General features: G+C 40.3%; 1 protein-coding gene across 2 annotated transcripts; it reads left to right on the top strand.

The window, feature by feature from the left end:
- The first annotated feature begins 3,784 nt into the window (after positions 1-3,784).
- Positions 3,785-22,056, top strand: foxk1 (forkhead box K1). 2 transcript variants are annotated; one of them, XM_047366751.1, is made up of 10 exons: positions 3,785-6,262; positions 9,478-9,693; positions 13,969-14,167; positions 14,263-14,409; positions 16,794-16,987; positions 17,111-17,116; positions 17,236-17,408; positions 17,491-17,709; positions 18,935-19,108; positions 20,239-22,056. In XM_047366751.1, exons 1-10 carry the CDS (start codon positions 5,817-5,819, stop codon positions 20,469-20,471), a joined length of 2,007 nt encoding a protein of 668 aa, XP_047222707.1. In that variant the 5' UTR covers positions 3,785-5,816; the 3' UTR covers positions 20,472-22,056. The 2 variants fall into 2 exon arrangements, with proteins under 2 accessions (XP_047222707.1, XP_047222708.1); XM_047366752.1 differs by lacking the exon at positions 17,111-17,116 and having other exon boundaries at positions 3,787-6,262.
- Positions 22,057-22,081: the final 25 nt, after the last annotated feature.

Below are 22,081 nucleotides of genomic sequence, written 5' to 3'. Positions count from 1 at the left end.
TTTTACCAGTATATATATATATGTGTGTTTTTATAAATTATAATTTAATTTTTTTAATTTAGGCTTCTTCACACGTTTTCCTCATGAACCTTAAAAATTTTGTCTTCGTCATTGTTTATTAAGACAGTGTGGAATATGTTTCTCTACATTTGAGGTCAGATAAAAATAGTACAACTTTGTAAAGAATAGATTAGTTTTATGTCCTTATACATACATTTCTGAATTAGGAGTGTAGTTTGTTTTTTCTCTGACTGGTTAATTTGTATGATAATGTCAAATTTCTCTTTTATGCATGCAATAGCACCTGACTAGATTGGTCAATAGCCATTGTTTGAAAATTACCTAATTACTCTTCCCAGATTGATGGGCAGCAACAGTTGTTTTTCCTCATTTCCTTATATTTTCTTCTTGGCATTGTGTTAACACAGTTGTAGTGAACTGTCAAAACTGCTTTTCAGAGGTGGTTACACATGCTGGTTACTAACAGATCTATTGGATTTGCTAGGTAGCACAGGGTTGCTACTTTTCCTCTAAATATTTTTTGGAAGCAACAGGATGTACTGAATGTATCACACAGCATTCTCATGTTGGTTTCAGTTTTCCTTAATGAAACAGAATCTGTGTGTACCTGAACATGAGATTAGACCTAAATTATTTTAGAACCTGATAAAGACCAGATCATGTTTCTTATGTCCCGTGTGCTTACTTTCTAACATCGCTGTATCCTTCCCAACCAGAAATATTTCTGCAATAACAGGCAAAAAAAAGATTCTAAAACAATATACTCTATACCAGGTGTTTCCATAAATTAGGACCAGGACTCCATTTGAGGTCACAAATCAACAATTGTAAGGTTTTGACAAAAGTTGACATGAGGAATGCATATTTATGTGATAAATATTACAATAGAGAAAATAAAACACTATTTGGTTGTTTGGTTGTTGATGTTGTTTGTATTGGGATTATAGCCTTGTTCAACTGACTAAGTAATGAATCAACCGAATGTGTAAGTCAGCATTCATTTCCAAAGCACGTATCAAAGTGCTGATTAGAGCTGGGTTTAATGTTCTCTTTTTATTGTCATATTTGTATTCTTTTTTATTAGAGAAAAAGAGAATAAAATGCTCTCCAAATTAGACAACAAATGTTAGCTGCTAATGTAAAGAATAACAGCCACATTAGAATTCAAATCATCTTTATTTGACAAATACTATTAAAAGTAATCATGTGAGTTTTGGTTTGTGCTTTTGCCTTAATCATGTTTCATCTTAATGCTGAAAAATGACCCAAAAAAATACTTAAACATTGTCTTAGAAAATCACTGAACTGAATTTTTTTTTAATCAATATGGTAAAAAAAAACCAGTACATTTTCAAAATATAAATGTTTTAGTCTATCTATCCATAAGCAGGAAGACTTATCCCGTGTTTTAATGTATGACTTTTCACACTTGTTGATAATAAAATAGGGTAAAAACCTAATGTATGAAGTGGTTTACAACGTCACTGAAACCTCTACATAGTATCTTTTGTATCTGAACAGCGCCATCTTGTGGACTGTCTGGTTGTCTTTCCCATCTTTGCTCCTGCTCCTTCACAGATCCATTTTCCAGAGTTTTTAACCATCTTGTTCTTTCCATGTTTATAAACAGAGCGTAGAGATAAAAAAAAAGGAGGAAAGAAGATGTGGGTAAACCAGCTCCTGCAGAGCACATATGTGCTTTAGCGTCACGTAAAAATAACTACATATGTTCTAAATATCTGATATTTCACCATATATCTTACCAATGCACTTCCCTTATGTTCATTCAGCATTTAAACTGCATGCATGTGCTATTGATTTTTAGGCTTTTCGCATCTGTTGCAGAGTGACACGTCTATATTCTGAATTGCAACCTAAAAGTGATTTGGATGCGATACAATAAATAATCATTGGTAATGCATGTCTTAGCTGTTATATAAGCCTCAGCAGACATCTGAACAAAAACACGAGTTTCCTGAAGTGAAAACATGAACTGCAGCTGAACTACCCAGAGGCCCAGATGTGACGTTCAGGAAAGAAAGGATGTCATGAATCTGTGTTTAGTCTCGCTACTCAAATACTGCAATCTGTTTATTTTATTCATTTCGGTTTGCAATATCATTGTGACGAACTAAGATGTGCCTTTGTAGGGCATGAACCGATTAAACTGCATCAAACTGAGCTGATCTGTAAATCATTAAATGTTATGTAGGCCTTTCTCCAGCATCTGAGACAGTTTAACTCATTATAGTCACTTAGCTGTAAGTTTTCCCATTTAAACATTTACCTTGTTGTATTAGTATATTTTTCGTAAGTTCTTCAATTTTTCCATCCATTGCATCCTGATTTGTTCCTGTTTAAAATAAACTGACAACTTGGGGTTGGACTCTTTCATCACCCAGCCTGAAGTCACCGAGGTGGTTAAAAAGCTCCATGGTGGCAGGGCTTCAGGGTTGCATGAGACCCGCCCTGAGTACCTCAAGTCTTTGGATGTTGTAGGGCTGTCATGGTTGACACGCCTCTTCAACATTGCGTGGCGGACGGGGACAGTGCCTCTGGACTGGCAGACTGGGGTGGTGGTCCCCCTTCATAAGAAGGGTGACCGGAGGTTGTGTTCCAACTACAGGGGGATCACACTCCTCAGCCTCCCTGGTAAGGCCTACACCAGGGTATTGGAGAGGAGAGTCCGACCGATAGTCGAACCTTGGCTTCAGGAGGAGCAGTGTGGTTTTCGTCCCGGCTGTGGAACACTGGACCAGCTCTATACCCTCTACAGGGTGCTCGAGGATTCATGGGAGTTTGCCCAACCAGTCCACATGTGTTTTGTGGACCTGGAGAAAGCATTCGACTGTGTCCCTCGTGATGCCCTGTGGTGAAGAGAGCTGAGCCGAAAAGCGAAGCTTTCGATTTACTGGTCGGTCTACGTTCCTACCCTCACCAATGGCCATAAACTTTGGGTCATGACCGAAAGAACGAGATCCCGGATATAAGTGGCTGAAATGAGCTTCCTCCATAAGGTGGCCGGGCACTCCCTTAGAGATAGGGTGAGGAGCTCGACCATCCGGGAGGGGCTCGGAGTAGAGCCGCTGCTCCTCCACATCGAGAGGAGCCAGTTGAGGTGGCTCGGGCATCTATACCGGATGCCTCCTGGACGCCTTCCTCGGGAGGTGTTCTCCAGGCACGTCCCACCGGGAGGAGGCCCAGGGGACGGCCCAGGACACGCAGGAGGGACTATGTCTCTCAGCTGGCCTGGGAACGCCTTGGGCTCCCCCCGGAGGAGCTGGAGGAGGTGTCTGGGTAGAGGGACGTCTGAGCGTCTCTGCTGAGTCTGCTGCCCCCGCGACCCGGTCCCGGATAAAGCGGAAGACGACGAGTACGAGTACGAGTCAATCTATTGGTAATATTGGTAATATGCATGTATATTTAATCAAAATTATTAAATTGTGTAAATCATTAAGACAGCATATAATTCAAGGTATGTTGGATGTATTGGCAATTGAAATTATAACTTTCTAAATAAGTGGTTTTGAAAAACATATTTAATTTTAAGGATTTACCCCTAAATGGGAAATATAAATGCGGTACAACATTAAACAACACTAATGTGATATATCATTAGAAAGAATCAATGTGGTCAAAGTCTTACTGTATCCACAAGTACTAGTAAAATATTTGTTATGCATTTTTGCCTTTATTCATAAACAAAAAAAAATAATTGTTGCAAGAGATAAAGAAAATTGACAATTGCAAAGTTTATTTTGTGTGTCTTGGCAGTTTTTATTACTTTTTATGAAATGCTCTTGTTTTCTGGAAATTTTTGAACTGCAGTCTCAGAGATGTTCAGCCAAAAGTAGAAAAAGCCATCCTCCAGTTTAAAGACTTAACCAAATTAGCAGTTTAGTCCAATTTGGTATTTTGTTTAATATATAATTGGATCTCTGTGATAGCATGCACATGTTAGACGTTCACAATCATAGGTCTTTGGTGTGTGTTTTGAATGACAGCTGATTTGGATGGATATACTCTGAATTATGAGAGTTATTGGCCCTAATTCACTCCAAGATGAATAATGCAGTACTGACAGGCCCAAAGCGTAAGCATAGGTTCCAAATGGTTACACAGAAATAAACCAAATGCAATATTTCACACAGCCAGAGGTGATCTCAACTGTGCTCTGTGTGCTTTTGAAAACAGAACTATTTACAAAAAACAAAATGACTGAGCGAAACTGCTTGACAGACCAAGGGCAGCATCTTAACAAACAAAATAAATAAATAAATTATTTAGTGATCTTTATGAGCTGAAATGTAAAAGACCTTAAGAGGTAATAGAGCCTATCAAATATTATCGAATGCAAAAAAAAAAAAGTACAGCTTGGTTATAATTATCATGGTAAAATGTTTTAATTTGTCACATCTTGATGGCTACATTTCTAAGAAATATGCCACATTTGGAGAGCAATAAATTACCTTTTATTTTTTATTTATTTAATCTTTTTCTGAATTCTGTGTTTTAGGACATGACTGCATATTTTCAGGACAAACATTGGTAAAAAAAAATAAACTGCACACAAAATACTCAAATGGATTTTAAAGGGTCCTAAAAATAAATGCAACAGGTTGTTAAAAGATTAACCTTATATGACCATCTGAACATATGGTTCTCAAACTGTGGTACAACTACCACTGTTGGTACGTGGGCTACCTTATCACCATAGATTTGTTGAAAAGTAAGTAAATCCTCACAGGGTGTAATGCTAACAGCTAGAACAACAAACATATTCTTGCAAATTAAAACAGCTCAAACTGAAAATGCTAATACTCACAGCATACTGATGCACTATATAAGTGGATATAAAAAAAACGACTGTACTTTTATAAGAACTTGTTAAGTCTGTCGCTGTCTTCTCAGCTGAACAACGTCCGAGTTGCTAAGCTAAAATTATGCTGTTGGAGGATGCTTTTAGATTTTGTGCAGTGACATCAAAGATGGCATGTTTACAGTATTTTCCAGGTCTCGTACTAGTTGCGAAATTATCCCAGCGGATTGGTACAGGTGGACGCTTCCATAAACACATTTCTTGTGTAGGAATTCCAGAGTTGTTCGACTGAGAAAATGCAGACAAACTTAAAAGCTGTCTTGTTCCTAAGTGCAAACATTTAATATCTGCTAATGTGATATTATATCTTATAAGTATAAATATTTTAAGTTTGAGTGTATTGCTAAATATTTGCTAAAAATGGCTCCACCTTCCACTGATCAAACTGTCCCTTTAATTTAGTGGATTGCCATATTGGATTTTGCGTCTGAGTTGGTGAGAAACGTCCACCTTTTATACTTGGTAATAAAAAGACATTCCTGTTTTTTCCCCCCAACTTGGACCCTTGGAAACTCGACTATATTGGTTCCATTTGGACTGAGATCAAATCACATAAACATTTTGTGGCACTGAATAAAAAGGTGTGTGTGTTTATGGGAATACACAAAACACTGGAAAACTTTAAAATATGTTCTAATGTTATTTTGGAAACCAGTGTTTACAGAGGTGGTCCTTGTAATAAAAAGCATGAGAACCATTTCACGCTATGGCTCCTCTGGGTCTCTGAACGCAACATCAATCCGGTTCCTGGAGAGTCCGCTCCGGTTCTTTCTCTGATCCCACCGGACTCCATGTTGTTCCGTCAGCTTCAGAGCGAACAAGTGCTCTGACCGAAAATTCCCGTTGCAGCTCTCTGTGCCTGACTAGTAAAAGTTGTTGCAGATTCCCCCTGAGTGTGTTGACCCTCCGGAAAAAGATGGCAGACTACCGCGACGACAACGGAGCTCGGGCCCTGCTTGCATTACAGTCGGCGCCGTGCAGCCCCGTGCGCGTCGCGGTGACCTCTCACTCCTATCACCAGCCCTCGCTCGCCCTCCTGGGTCCTCCGATAATGGAAGCTCGCGGCCTTGTCGGTGGTTTTCCTGGAAGGCTCTCCTCGACTCCTCCGCAGGCCCTGGCGAGGCTCGAGGGCCGCGACTTTGAGTTTGTCATGCGCCAGAGGACGGTCACCATAGGCCGGAACTCGTCCCATGGTTCGGTGGACATCAACATGGGTCACTCGAGTTTCATTTCAAGGCGACACTTGCAGATCACGTACGCCGAGGCGGGCGGCTTCTCCCTGCGGTGCCTGGGGAAGAACGGCGTGTTTGTTGACGGAGTGTTCCAGCGGAGAGGAGCGCCGCCGCTTCCGCTGCCCAGAGAGTGAGTGCAGACAGTTAGCTTAGCAGTTAGCAGCGCTTCGCAAAGTTTTAATATGCTATAAATAATTACCCAGCAGTGAACATGTCATAATTTATGTTGGTTCTTACCAGTTGGCGCGCTTTGGGCTCGAATTAAAAGCAGTGCGTGTATCTAACGTTTATTGTTTTCTGGCAAAATAAATTTGTAGCCTAGCATAGCGCATTTAAACGGTCAAATGATGGACACATTTTATTCGGAGCACAACGTTAGTCTGGATATTTATTAATTCAGTATCAGTTTGATTTGTAAAGACACCCTTCTAGGCAACATACAAAATGCATTGAATCAGTCGTTAGTGCTTTAGCTCCGAGCAAGCTCTGCTTCATTTAGCCTGCCTACTTGCCTACTTGGATGAAGTTTCGAACAATGTGTGCGGATATTTTGTTATGGAGTTGTCAAAGGATTTATTAGTTATCCATGTGCTCAAACAAAAAACGGCATCTTCTACGTTGAATGCTATGTGTCTGCTTTTTAAAACAATAGTTCATAATGTTAGCTTCGTATTAGCTGCGGGGCTCTAAGTCAACGTGTCACCGTCACGTAAATATTAATGTAAACAAACGCACCCCTGACAACTCCTCACGTGTCACGTGGAAAGGGCTCCGGTTTCCGACTGAAACCCGAGTTAGCTATGCTTTTAATTAATTCGCGTTTTTAAGTCGGTGTATTTCTGTCTTTACGGCAAGTATCCCTATTTATATTGTAGGATTTCCCCTGAACATTTTTTGTAAATAAAATAAATGTAACCTGCAGAACTGAAAGCGTTGACTGCGCATATATTAAGAAATCACTGAGGAGGTTCGTTGTTTTCTCTGATTGGCTCCTCGGACTGTTTAGGGGCGTGTCCGGCGCTGAACAGAAAGTGTTGGCTGCAAATATTGAAGGCCCACATGGGCAGAATATATCCACCACAGCCATGTTTGCATGTGGTCCTTCCAGTAGGATACAGTTCAGTGACAATCTGGGAGATCCTCAGTGTAATTGACGGCAAAAAACGCATGTTTATTAAAAGAGTTATTGCATAATAATTTTAAATCAACCTAATAAGGAAGGCATACAACTTTGCTCTTATTTTAAAACAGAAAAGCAACCGTTTTTTATTCATTCATAATATCCTGTTTATTATTAGTTGTATTATTGTTATCTATAACATTATTGATTATTTGTTTGTTGATACATAGACATTATGAAATAATTTCATTTCAATTCAGTTTATTGATATAGTGCCATATTTTACCTGATGTTATCTCAAGGCAGTTTGCAGTCAGATCCAATTTATATGCAGTTATATAGAATTCAGATTAGATTAGATTCAGAAATAACGGTTTACTTACACTGTCTGTGTCTGAAAATGTTTCCAAACCGCTGAATATGTTGTTAGCAACTGGAAAGGAAGAGGGGCAGAGCTGTGTTACTCTTTGCACCTTAGAGCAGGAGAAAACTGTGGAGACTCAGCACTTTCTCTACCATTTCATTAAAAGATCTTTAAACAGTAGGAAAAGTATGTTTTAATGGTTTTGGAAATGGAACATTTTAAAGCCTCGGTATACATTTCATGAGGGTAAAGGATTCAGTGCCTGTTTGGCATGTACACATGCATACTCCCATAGTGCTGTAGTTGCTCTGAACCAGGACAAATTGGGAATTCTGCCAATGTGTCAGCTGAAGACATGCAGAACTGAAAACACAGATCTACCATTTAAGTATATATATGCAGTTTAATTTAGTTAAGCAGTCCTTAAAGGAAAATAAGTATTTATTATGAACTTATCAGCACACACAACTTGGAAATTAAGAAAACTTCCAACTTCTGCTCTAATGCTAATGTTCTACAAACAGGAGGTTAAACTTTTCTGAACGACACCTTCTGATTTTTTTCCCCTTGACATTAGATATTGCATATGTGTGATAGACTCAGTTTTATAAATTGTATTGTAATATTTTTTGGTGAGCTGTAGACCTCCTTTATTTTTGATAGTTTTCTTGGGTATTTAACCCATGATTATTCATCTATTCAAAGGATTTTTTTCTTGTCTTCTGATCATAAATCTGTTATTTTTCCAGAATGATCAGTTGTTTGACAGTTTAATCCATGACCGGCCCAAACCAGTTAACTAGATTAATTACGTCTGATCAGTTTATCAACAGAATGTTGTAATTTTGGTTTAAATTAAATTAATTTCTAGTTTGTTATGTATCTTTTCCTTCAGGTAATTGGTCTCTTGGAGGTCACTCCAGATTTTCCACGCAGTCTTCCTTTCATATCTCCATTCTCAAGCCATAAAATCTCTTGCTACGGTTACACACCAGCGCAGTAGAAAACAGATGTGCCTACTGTGTTTCATGTGACGCTGCATTTGAAAACACGACCTGATTAGACTCCTAAACCTTTGACCTTGTGTCTCAGAGTTGCCTGTGTCCATTTGCTCTATTTCTTGAAATTTGGTGTGGTTTTGCTACTCCAGTCTTCAGAGGAGGCAGATGAAGGAACGAAGCTCTGTCCCCTTAAAAACCTGCTCCCTTTATATGACAAGGAAAATATAATTGGTGAACATCAGTCATCAACCTCCTACTGCAAAACAAAGGGTTTGTCTAGATTTGAACGAGCTAGGCCAGGTGATTTATTCTTGCTTTTATTCAGGCGTTTGTTCAGACCTGCTCAAAGTAGAGAACAAAAGAGACATTTAGGACAACCGGTTTTTGTGTAAACCTTACACCATTGTAGTGTATTTGCCCACAAACTGCTTGGTTTATAATATAAACACACTTTTGTAGTAACTCCAACATATAATCATGTTTTTTTGTATGTTTTTGACACATTTGTTAAGACATGTGCTTTGCATTCACTGGAAAATGAGATGATAAATGTTTAGATTTTCCTGTAGAGCATTAAGACAGAAAATCAAATCGAGCAAAAATAGTTTGCTGGGTTTAGATTTTGCTGTATAGTTTTTCTTTTTAAGATGACTAGTGTTGGTATGATTGTTATGGTTCGTTGATAAAAGTAAGGAGCTGTTTTATACTGACCCTGTAATGTTAAGTTATGTTTCTGTAAAATAACTGGAGCGCGTTTGATTGCTGAAGGTCTTAGTTCAGGAAAGAACGAACACTTGTTTCTTCGGTCTCTTGTGCCCACCACCGTCTATTCCTCTCACTGCCCTCCTTCTTTCTTTTAGGTGTGTATTCCGATTTCCCAGTACTGTTATCAAGATCCAGTTTACATCGCTTCTGGAAATTGAGGATCACCGAGAGAAGGAGCAGCCCTCTCCTCCCCCTCGTCCGCTTCTGCCTCACATTTCCCCCCTTAAAATCAGCATTCCCACTGCGCAGCAGCACGAAGAGCACATCAGGGCGTTTGGCTCCCCGCTGCCGTCGCCCACCGGCACAATCAGGTAAGCCACCAATATGGGGAACATCTAGCAGACAATTTCAATGAAATTTGATCACAGCTGGTTTATTTAATTGAGTCTCTGGGTCCCCTTTTCCTGCTTTTCTCTCAGTTTTATGGTGCGGTAAAATGTTTTGGACTTTTGTTGAGTTAAGGAAATATCAAATGAATCTAATAATGAATTGACAAAACTCATTAAATTGTCAAATGAATCTTCCCTGGAACCTAATTGTTGCATTTGACTGGATGTACTTTGATCTGAATATATGATTGAGTTGAACTGAATTTGCACCAAGGGATGCGACTGTAATACTTTAATAATGTAGCAATATTTTTAGTTTACACATGATTTTGAGCATTTTAAACATTTTTCTAAACATTGTTTAACAAAGTTTTATACTATTTGTTTCTGCACTGCTGTGTGTGAGGAGAATGCCCACCTACCGGCTGCAGAGGCACATGTGAGTGTGTTTGGTTTCAGCCATGACCCTGCTCCATCTGCGTGATAGTTTATAAAAGTGTTTCGACACTGAAGGGGCGTTTGGACGCTCTGTAAGGTTTTGTTGCGAACTGCAGCGGAGCTACGAGTAATGAACAGCTGACACGATGAGACCCAGGCGCCACTGAAGGTAGTCATGTTGCCTGTTGGCTTTGTTGTTTGTGGGAACATATAAATGAACATTTCACCGATTAACTTGGAGCTGATGTGTCAATGTGACCAAAGCAACCTTACTTCATCCTGTTTTAAGTCATTTAAGTTCGTCGATTGTGTTAATATTAGAGATGCACAACATATCGGTAATGACAACGGCATCGGCCGATGTTAGTCGTTTTTTAATATATCGGTATCGGTCCGATAAGTAAAACTGGGCCAATATTAATAACCGATATTATTTACCATGTTGTTGCTGTTCGTGTTTCTGGATGGGAGGGGGTTGCCCGTCTGGTATCTGTTTGGTCATGTGACAGTGATGCAGCGCAGGACTGTAGGGTGTTTAACTGAAGCAGAGAAGCCATGTCAGCGGTGTGGTCATCTTTTCACGGTGTTGAAAGGGTAGTGAGAGATATATAATATCGGTTATCGGCCATAACAACAATATTAATATCGGATATCATTATTGGCTTGAATTTTTATATTGGTGCATCCCTAGTTAATATCTCAGTAAATTAAATTTAAAGTAGACGACACTGATAAATAATGCTTAAATTGAATAAATACAAGTCACTTTCTTATAGCCTCCATCATATTTCTAAGGATGTAAAAGAGTTTTTTTTCCTATGGAGTTACGCTCCTGAATGAACTGAGGTGCGTTTTTAATGATTAGAGATTCTAAGCTTCTTTGACCCTCCAGATGCTCAGGCTTTTCTGTTTTTGAACTTACATTCAAAATTGCAGCTTCATTTGACTTATTTCTGTCTTACTGTGGGTGACATTTTATACACAGTTCATATTTTAAAGGGGAAATCTCTTTATAAATCTTATTTTTTGTTATGCAATAAGTCATTTAAATATACTAAAATAATTCCTTTTTAGGAAGAGGTTATTTAATTAATCAAAAAACTATTGATTTAATTAATAGTCTGTGGTGGCATTCCTAAATTGGATCATTTTTAGAAACAGGTATGAATTGGATCAGGTTGTTTTGTAAATTTCGTTCAGATGACATTTGTTGTTATTTGGCTCAAACAAACTCAATTGAACTGATGAATATCATGTAGCTACAGATTTTAATTATCTTGGAAACAAGAAAGAATTGTGGAGAACATGGGTTGTAATAGAATTAAATGGGCTACAGGTTAAAACAGACACAAACAAATCTAAAAAGAGGAGAAATGTGACATACAGATGCTTAAAATTACACATACAATATTTCACACCTAAATGAAGAAGGAACAAAAAACATTGAAGTTAGGAAGACAGTTTTGAGCTCTTCTTGTAAATGTTTTCCAAGCTGTGAAATAATAGCCAGTGTATTTAATCAGGAGGTTTCACTGATGTTTTCCATCCAGAATCATTCCTTACTGAGCTGAGAGGAACTTTTTATTTAAAATAAAAATCTACTCTATAGGCAGCCAGTGTGGCTGCTGCTTTGTGCCCTCTGGTGGTCAGATTCTGCCTGTACAACAAGCATACCCACCAGTGTCGGCCTGTGTGTACAAGCCTTATATGGGATGGCTGCAGCTTTGGGGTGTGTGATTGGCTATCGAGTGGATTGTTTTGCCTCTAAGCTACTTTTCTGTCCATTCGTGGTTTCCTTGACACAGACCCCCACCCCCTCCATTCAGGCCTCAGCTCCTGTTCCCTCACACGTGGACCCAAAACAGAGTATAAATACGTTTGCTCATGCTTCTCTGCACCACTTTCACTGCTGCCTTTTTTAGGTTCATATTTGTATACTTGTAACAACATGCTGCACACCCAGCAGAAGAGGGTTGTGCCTTCTCTTAAAGCACCCAACATTGTCTCCTTTAAGGGTGCTCGGAGTCACTTTTCCTGTCAGGCAGCTTCAGTGAACACCACAAAATTAAACATTCTTCTTCTTCTGCCTGTGGACATGCAGGAGGGACAAAGAGTTTGTTTTAAAAGAAGCAGCAACGACTCTTGTTCCTCTGTCCTGTCAAAATCCACCTTATTCTTAAGAGGTTTCTTTACAATATTCTATTTGTGTTTTCTTTTCCAACTGGTTTTCAACTCCAATCTTTGAGCTGTTGTTAAAACAAATCCTGCAGCCTATTTCCCCCTCCCCGAGAAATCTAAACAAACCGTATTCTTTCCCTGCTGTAAGTCTTGATTGAACTGTATCCGTGGCTCTTTGTTGGCAGAAGCAAATCAAAGCTTACTGACTCCCAGAAACCACTGTTTACTTTCCTCAGGGAGGCAGGTGTGTGTTGTATAAGTTACAGGGCTTTGCTTGTGTTGTGTCTAAACAGCAGCAGATAAAATCCAGTTAATCACTAACTTGGTTTTCAGTATCGTTGACTCATTGGTGGATACTTTTGCGACCACTTTGTTTTGATCTGCTTTACTTTGTTTAGACCAATTTAGAAAGACCAGATGAGTATGTAAACAACACTGATTTTTGGATTCTCTATTCATTTCTTTTTCTGTTGTTTTACCAGGAAAAGAAAAGGGCTTCATCGTACCCAAGATTGGAAGATTTTACTCTATTTACATAAAAAACTTTGTGAAAGTAGTGAGACTACTTAAAGTTTTTTGCATGTTGTCACATTACAGCCAAAAATATCAATGTATGTTATTGGGGTTTTATGTGACAGACCAACTAAAGGCTGTGCACAACTGTAAAGTGGAAATCTGAAAAGTGTGGCATGCATTTGCAATCAGCCTTTCTGAGTCAATACTGTGTGTAATCTGTTGAAAAAATGGGGATTAATTTTTCTTAGTCATATTTTCACCATGTTATTCATACCTTTATAAATGTCATAGTTCCAAACTAAATATTTAATCTGGAGCTAAATATTTAGCTTGCTAATTAAATGTTTAGTTTGGAACTGCCACATTTTAAATGTATAAATAACATGGTGAAAATATAACTTTGAAAAATTATCCCCCATTTTGTTTCTTTTATGACAGGCTAAATAAACCAAAATATTGCTGTCAATTGCCGTATAACTTTACAAACTGCACCCCATAGACGTCCATGTTTTAGCAGGCTTACACTTGAGCCATTTTCTTTCCATCTACGGATGATGGATTGAACAGTGCTCCATGAGATGTGTGAGAAACCTCTCCACATCTTTATCCCTGACCTGTCTGCTGGGTTCCTTGGCCTTCATGACGCTGTTTGTTCGCTAATGTTTTCTTACAAACCTCTGAAGCCTTCACAGAACAGCTGGATTTATACTAATATTAAATTACATCAGAACCCAAAACTAATTGATTGCACTAGATTTTATTTGCACATATCAGAGTAAAGGGTGCCACAATGGGCACAAAAACAAGAAGATCGCATCCTTTCTTCTACTTCCCATCAATAAGTCCATCTGACAGTCTGTTGCAGACAGTTTGGGATATGAATATTGTTTTACATGCCACTGTAAGGATTTTCCAGATCTCTCAAAGAGGTGAAATATCTTACATGCATTTAAAAGCTACAGACTGCATATATAATAAAACATCAATGTTATCCTGTCTGTCCCTGGTGACATATTCTCCAAGATCATAATAATTTATTTATTTATTAGTGGTTACATAACCTTTGTTGTCAAAAGAGTCAGAAATCATTGACCTTATTTGCAGAGTTTTTTCTCTTCTACACAGTGTTCCCAACTCCTGCCCTGCTAGCCCTCGAGGGGCAGGGTCATCAGGGTATCGCTATGGACGCAATGTGACCTCTGATCTCCAGTTAGCTGCCGAATACGCTGCCAAGGCTGTATCTGAGCAGAGGCAAAGTCTTGCTGAGCACAGAGGTGGGGGAAGTGAGCAGCGTATGGAGTTGGTGGGAGGAGACAGCCCCAAGGTAAAAATAAATGATGTCTGTCCCAAAGAAATGAGGCTTTTAAAGCTAGCTGTTTGGATGAGGTGATTGTTGGTAACTGTTTGTCGCTTGTCCAGGATGAGTCCAAGCCCCCGTATTCTTACGCACAGCTGATAGTCCAGGCCATCTCTTCGGCTCCAGACAAACAGCTCACTCTCAGCGGGATTTACGCCCACATCACCAAACACTACCCCTACTATCGCACTGCAGACAAGGGTTGGCAGGTACAGTCCTCCTTTATTGTCCTCAGAAGACTTTAGCCCAACATTACATAGAAAGAACCTGTTTTTCTGTTTATTTTAGTGATTCTGCTTAACCAATGAAAAGTATTTTCTATATAGTAATGTTATATTACTTTAATGCCTACACAGTTCAATTCAGTTTATTTATATAGCGCCTATTCACAACACATGTCGTCTCAAGGCACTTCACAACAGTCAGGTACATACATTCCAATTAATCCTAACCATTGAACAGTGCAGTCGGAGTTAGTTTTTTATTCAAATTGGATAAAACGTTTTTCTATCTAAGGAAACCCAGCAGATTGCATCCAGTCAGTGACTTGCAGCATTCACTCCTCCTGGATGAGCATGTAGAGACAGTGGACAGTTACTGGTTTGCAGCAATCCCTCATACTGAGCATGCATGTAGCGACAGTGGAGAGGAAAAACTCCTTTTTAACAGGAAGAAACCTCCAGCAGAACCAGGCTCAGTGTGAGCGGCCATCTGCCACGACCGAATGGGTGTTTGAGAGAACAGAGCAGAGACACAAAAAGAACACAGAAGCACTGATCCAGGAGTACTTTCTATGGGAAGGAAAAGTAAATGTTAATGATGTAGCTCCTTTAGACGTTTCATCTAGAAAGAAAGAACAGATAAACTCTGAGCCAGTTTTCAAGGTTAGAGTCTGAAAGAGAGCACATAGAGTTAGTTACAGTAAAAGCTCAGTCAATCACCATGTCTAGGAGAGAGAAAGGATTAAACACTAAAAGACAGGTCTATGTGGATCATTGGTAGAGGGTGAGCATTAAGTTGTTGCCAGCAGAAGCTTGGACGATGCCCCTCTCCAGAAAGGTGTCACAGGTAGACACAGAGTCAGGCCAGGTGTAGCTTCTAGGAAGAGAAAAGAGAGAACAAGGTTAAAAGCTGAAATAACAGCAAACAATGCAAAATTGGAGAGTAGTGTGAGAATGTGACGAAGAGGGTGAAAGTGGTCATTATGTCCTCCAGCAGCCTAAGCCTCACTAGCCTCAATAGCAGCATCACTACAGAGACCATCCTCTGCTATGCATTGTTTGTCTCACTGCTTTGGATGTAACCCACAAATGCATGCTCTTCCTTTCTGAGGAAGTGCTACTTCTGTGCTGTGCAATAGCATTGACAGCTTCTCTTAGGGGAGTGGTGGCCTAGTGGTTAGAACAGGAAGTTTGCGTTCTGGAGGGGACACAAGGGGCCAGGTTCGTATCCCACAGATTGCCACTCTGGCTCCCTGAGCAAGACCCTTATCTCCAGAATGCTCCCTATAAGGGATGGGTTAAATGCAGAGGACAAATTTCGTTGTAATGTACATGTGCAATGACCAATAAAGATAAAGATGAGGCAGATTGTACAGGAGAGGAGCTCGATAACTAAAGGATCTGCCTCCCATTCTACTTCTAGAGACTCTAGGAACCACCAGTAAACCTGCAGTCTGAGAACAAAGTGCTCTGTTAGGAACATATGGAACAATCAGATCTCTGATGTATGATGGAGCTAGATCATTAAGGGCTTTATATGTGAGGAGGAGAATTTTAAATTCTATTCTGGATTTAACAGGGAGCCAATGAAGGGAAGCTAAAATAGGAGAAATATGATCTCTCTTTTTAATTTTCATCAGAACTCTTGCTGCAGCATTTTGAATCAGCTGAAGGCTTTTAACTGCATTTTGTGGACATCCTGATAGTAAAGAATTACAATAGTCCAGCCTTGAAGTAACAAATGCATGGACTAGTTTTTCAGCGTCACTCCTGGATAGGATATTTCTAATTTTGACAATGTTCCGGAGGTGAAAGAAGGAAATCCTAGAAACCTGTTTAAAATGGGATTTAAATGACATGTCCTGGTCAAAAATAACACCAAGGTTTTTTACTCTATTATCAGAGGTCAATTTAATGACATCCAGGTTAAGGGATTGACTAAGGAGTTTCTTTTTTAAAGACTCCGGTCCAATGATGGGGAAGATGGCTGACTATACAGTGCACCAGTCACTTCGCTAAAGCTAGCGGTTCAGAGTTCTGTATCCAAGCATGTAATTAGAAAGTTCAGTGGAAGGTAAAAAATGGTGGTAGAAAAAGCTGCAAAAGCAACAGGGATAACTGCTGCCATGATCATCAAACGTTTAAATGCTTGAAATATCACTATTCAATATTAAAAGCTTCACATTTTGAATTGAATTACACAAAAATATTTCTTGATGATTTTGTAATTTACTTGGATGCACATATACTGTGCATCTAGAAGAAATCTAATGGTGGAGAATCTAAGATTATTTCCCTTAATATCCTTCCTCCTTGTAAGTCAGGTCTAAGATGCTAATCGAAGTAAATCATATTATTTTATTTTTTTTCAGAACTCAATCAGACACAATTTGTCTCTGAATCGCTACTTTCTGAAAGTGGCCCGCTCTCAGGATGAGCCTGGAAAAGGAAGTTTTTGGCGAATTGATTCTGCCTCTGAGAGCAAGCTAGTGGAACAAGCCTTCAGGAAAAGACGGCAAAGAGGGGTGGCTTGCTTCAGGACTCCTTTTGGACCTTTGTCTTCAAGGTATAATCCTTAATTGTTTATTTGTAATTGTCAGTGGCACAAACAGGCACTCTGAACTGAGTGGGGTTAACCCTTTCTCCCCTTCTGTCTGCTTCTGTCACTTGCCGTCATTTGATCGGACAGAACCAAGTAAGTCTCATCTTGAAGTTGTTTCAGTGGAATATGCCAGCACAGAGGGCCTCATGACTTTACAAGGGTGTTGGTCAGTAATATGCTTGTGTTTCCTTCTCTTTTGCTTTCTGATTCAGGAGTGCACCTGCATCTCCGACCCATCAGGGGCTTCTGTCTCCAACATCCAGTGGGCTGCAGACTCCTGAATGTCTGAGCAGAGAAGGGTCTCCAATCCCTCATGACCACCATGAGCAGCTGGCTAGCAAACTGGCATCTGTGCCAGAGTATAGGTATTCTCAAAGCGCCCCAGGTGAGCATCTATGGAGGAACACAAAATATTCCAAAGACTCAAATGTAAAATGCACAAAATGAGTGAAACTCTTTGTGGATAGGCTCTCCAGTCAGTGCCCAGCCTGTTATCATGGCCGCTCCCCCTTATCCAACGGTTCTGAAGCCCATACACATGCTTCAAAGCGCCCCTCAGTCCTCTGTTACCATGGTGCGGGTGGTAACCAGCGCCCCTCCATCTTCCACCCACCCTAATGGGTACAGCACTCTGACTGTTGGAGGAATGGAGACATCAGGAGACATCTGGAACAGCGACATCAGAGGTAAGGTTAGAGGAATCTGCTAAAGGACTTTCCTGTTATTGTTTACTATTCAGCATTTTAAAATGTAAAAAGTAGACATACAGCATCCTCCTCCGTTATTACTTCCTTTACAAAATGGTAAAAAAGCCTTAAAATGCATGTAATATTTTTTTGTTGTAGCTCAGTTCGTATAGTGAAAAACTGAGAAAGGTAATGAGTGGCGAAAATGTACATTTTTTTTAAGCTGTTCGGTCTTTCCTACTATCACAAATGTAAATGTGCAGATTACTAAACTTTACCTGAACTTTGACTAGATCTGTGCGCTTCAGTCGGATCTAACTGAGATTAACCTTCCTGGTACCAAACACACCTGGTGGTTTAGCATGAAGCAAAGGATGAATATATGGAAAAGCTCCCACTGGCAATTGAAATTGAATTTCTTTATTCACATGAACGGTAGGAACGGTCTACGTTCCTACCCTCACCTATGGCCATAAACTTTGGGTCATGACCGAAAGAACGAGATCCCGGATACAAGCGGCTGAAATGAGCTTCCTCCATAAGGTGGCCGGGCACTCCCTTAGAGATAGGGTGAGGAGCTCGGCCATCCGGGAGGAGCTCGGAGTAGAGCCGCTGCTCCTCCACATCGAGAGGAGCCAGTTGAGGTGGCTCGGGCATCTATACCGGATGCCTCCTGGACGCCTTCCTCAGGAGGTGTTCTCCAGGCACGTCCCACCGGGAGGAGGCCCAGGGGACGGCCCAGGACACGCAGGAGGGACTATGTCTCTCGGCTGGCCTGGGAACGCCTTGGGCTCCCCCTGGAGGAGCTGGAGGAGGTGTCTGGGGAGAGGGACGTCTGGGTGTCTCTGCTGAGTCTGCTGCCCCCGCGACCCGGTCCCGGATAAGCGGAAGACGACGAGTACGAGGATGAATTTCCCCTTAAGATCAGAATATTACATCAGACCAATAAACATGTTTAATACAGAAATGTGGGCTTAATAAAAAGTATGTTTAATACCCGCTTAAAGGTTATTTTCAAAAAGTACCGTTAATCAGACAGACGAGCCTCATGGGAACAGATATTTTAGTTCATTGAATATGACTGTATGGCCACAGATGTTGTTTAGATCGTATCGGAGGTCCAGCTGGATATGCTTCACACCTTATATAACGTAGCTAACCCTGGGCAGATGTTGAATGTGTGAGGGATGCTCTAATGTGTTTGAGTTGTACATTTCCTCCTCAGAAGCCCAGCAGAACAGAGAGTTGGTGATCCAGACCTTAGACAGTGTGGTGCAGGGTGGAGAAGGACGCCATGTCACCCCGGGTCTGCACCAACTTCCTGTCCGCGCTGTTACCCAGAATGGCAAACACACCACTGCTGCTGTTTCCACAGTAACCAGCTTTGCTAATTCATCTGGTAAGTTTTGTCTGTTTCTTTAGGTACAGGTACTTCTCAGTAAATCAGAATATCATTTAAAAAATTCATTTTGTTTCAGGAATTCAGTTTAAAAAAAGAGAAACTTGTATATTGGAGTCCACACACACTGATATATTTAAATGTTTATTACTGTTAATTTTGATGATTATGTCTTGCGGCTGATTTAAAAACAGAAAACCTGAAGATCCCATAACAATAATAAAGGATTTTTAATACTGAAATATTTGTCCTTGCACTGTAAAGTATCTGCACTGGACTCCTTTTAGCATTATTTACTGCAACAAGGGTGGCATGGAGGTGATCAGCATGTGGCTCTGCTAAAAGAAAGCATTGTTTGGTCTGGTGTCTCATCTTCGTCTTGACAAATACTCCATAGATTCCCTGCAGGCTTCAGGTCAGGCCGGTTTGCTGGGTAATCCAGCACAGTGATACCACAATCATTAAAGCAAGTATTGGTACCTTTGGCAGTGTGGACCGGTGCCAAGTCCTGCTGGGAGAATGAAATCAGCATCTCCATAAAGCTTGTCAGCAAAGGAAGCATAAGTGCTCTAGAATTTCCGGGTAGATGGATGTGCTGACTTTGGCCTTAATAAAACACAGTGGACCAGCAGATGACAAGGGTACCTAAATCTGTGGAAACTTCACACTGGACCTCCAGCAGCTTGGATTCTGTGCCTCTCCACTTTTCCTCCAGACTCTGGGACCTTGATTTTCAAATTAATTTCTGAAATTACTTTTATCTGAAGAAAACTGAAGATGCTTTATTAGTCTTGTGCAATATTTTAAATTTGTGATAAACTGAATCTTGTATCTGTAGATCATTTAATTGTTTGAAATTAGCCAAAAGCTGCCAGATAAAAAAAAAAAAAAACGTTTTTTTATTTTTTCCACTGGGAAACATCAGTAGTAGATGTGTTTTGACAGGAGTTGAAGTAGTTGTGTTCAGACTGCTCAGCTAATGGAGACAAGTGGGTCATAAGAGAACCCGTCCAGTATTTGGTTTGGTTGCATTAACAACTGTATTCAGCACCATTCAGAAGGGATGTTAGTGTTGGGACTGAACGGGGCTTCTATCCAGCTAACCCATCCCTTTCTGATCTCCTTCTAAGGCCTGAGCAGTCCTCTGCAGATCCTGGCCGCCCAGGCCTCCAGCTCCCTTCCGGTGCTGGTGAGCAGGCAGCCCAGTGGAGAGGCTACTTGCGTGCAAGCAGGCGAGCCGCTAGCGAAGCGGCCAAAGATGGAGGATGGAGGAGAGACTGAATCTGCTCAGCATCAAGTTACATCTGCTCAGCAGCCTGTTATTGTTGCTATGACGTCACAAACCCATGAGCCCCGGCAATGAAACCAGGGTCTTTCTCCAGGTATCCAATGGGCATCTTCTGTCATCTACTGAATGTTTCACCTTTTTACATAAATGTGACTGGAGGTGCAGCCAGCTTGTTGGAAAGGAAAGGAATAGACTTCTGTCAAAACCACATAAAATGTATATTTGTGCTACATTTTGAAAAGCAAGTGAATTGGTTTCCGTCAGTTCATTTTTGGCTGATCAAAGTATAGTCAGGCCTAATATGCAAAATGTTTTAGCACTACTTTAACCTTCTGAACATTGGAGATATCTTCAATGTGGCGTGCATCATGTGGTGTAACTCAAGCCAAAGACCCAAACTTGACTGCTATATTGGTTGGTAAGTGCCTGCTTTAAACATGGAAACATGGAGGATAGAGAAGCCATTGGAAGCTGTGATAGAATAAGAGATGAGTTGGCAGCACATACCCAAACCAGGCTTGTGACACCTGGGATCCTGAGATCATGACTGTAGTTTTTTAAAAGAAGAGATATTCTTAGATAGGGAAATAAGACGGACGAAAAAAACAAATGGGCTGTCTTAGAGAAAGAAAAGATGGACATTAATCTTAAGGACAAGACCAGAATGTAATACCTCTTGCCTTCTCTGTAAAGCACAAATGTAAAAAGCAGGAAATCCAAGAAAGACAAGCCAACAGTTTCTCAGCATGAAGCACTTCAGATTCAGGTCGATCAGATTAACAAGGGCTGCAGCGACGTGCAGAGAAGGACAATAAGAGGCAGCTAGTGGAGGTTGACTGAAGTGGAGAACTAACCTAATGTAGACAAACTGATTGTTTTTCATTTGTTTGGTTTGTGTAGTGTACGGGCAGAAGTGAAACGGCCTCCGTGCAGATTTGTTTTCACACGAAGAGGCATTATTGTAATAATCCTCAAAGCCTTAAAATATTTCTACTTTTCTGAAATGTATTTTGGCCTTTAGATGGCTGTACCATTTTAGATTAACATAGCGCTCTAACAGTACCAGATTAGCAACACTACAACGGCAGCAGTAACGTCGCATCAGTTTTCTTTAAGAGAAAAAACAAGGGGGGCGGGACCAACTCATGACCAGAAACTTTAACTGTTCTTTATTTTCCTTCTTTACGGTACTTTTGGCATATTCTGTACTTTCAGCTTGCTGTTCTCGCTCTCGTCATTGACAGTTTTTCCTCCGTGATTAATCTCTTTGCAGTCTCCGCAGAGGCATCACGCTGTCGGCATTTCTTGTCGCAGATGCTGCCTTAATTAGATTCTCTCTAGCACTTTCTCCCCCACTCTTGTCTCATCCTCACTCTGCCTTTAGCGCCTCTGAATGTCCTCGCACACGCTCAAGATTCAGTGATTGTTGTTGCACAATAAGAAAGATGGATGCATTATGATTGTATGCTGCTCTATCTGCTAAATAACAAAGCTAATTAGTTGTTTTTTTTCTTATTTTGGAAACAAATATTTTGCTATGTTTAAAAGCAGCTGTCAACAGGTAAAGATGGAAGTAGAGGTATATGTATTTTTTAATGTCTGTTTTTGTGATTTGTTAAAATGTGTAGCACAGATTAAAATAATTCTTATTGACGTAAAACCTCGTCTTCTCTTTTGTTATAAGG

Source organism: Girardinichthys multiradiatus, chromosome 5 (genome assembly GCF_021462225.1).
Source record: "Girardinichthys multiradiatus isolate DD_20200921_A chromosome 5, DD_fGirMul_XY1, whole genome shotgun sequence".
NCBI classification, from domain to species: domain Eukaryota; kingdom Metazoa; phylum Chordata; class Actinopteri; order Cyprinodontiformes; family Goodeidae; genus Girardinichthys; species Girardinichthys multiradiatus.
Note: the sequence above shows the minus strand (reverse complement) of the source record. Positions and strands in the feature narration are given on the sequence as shown.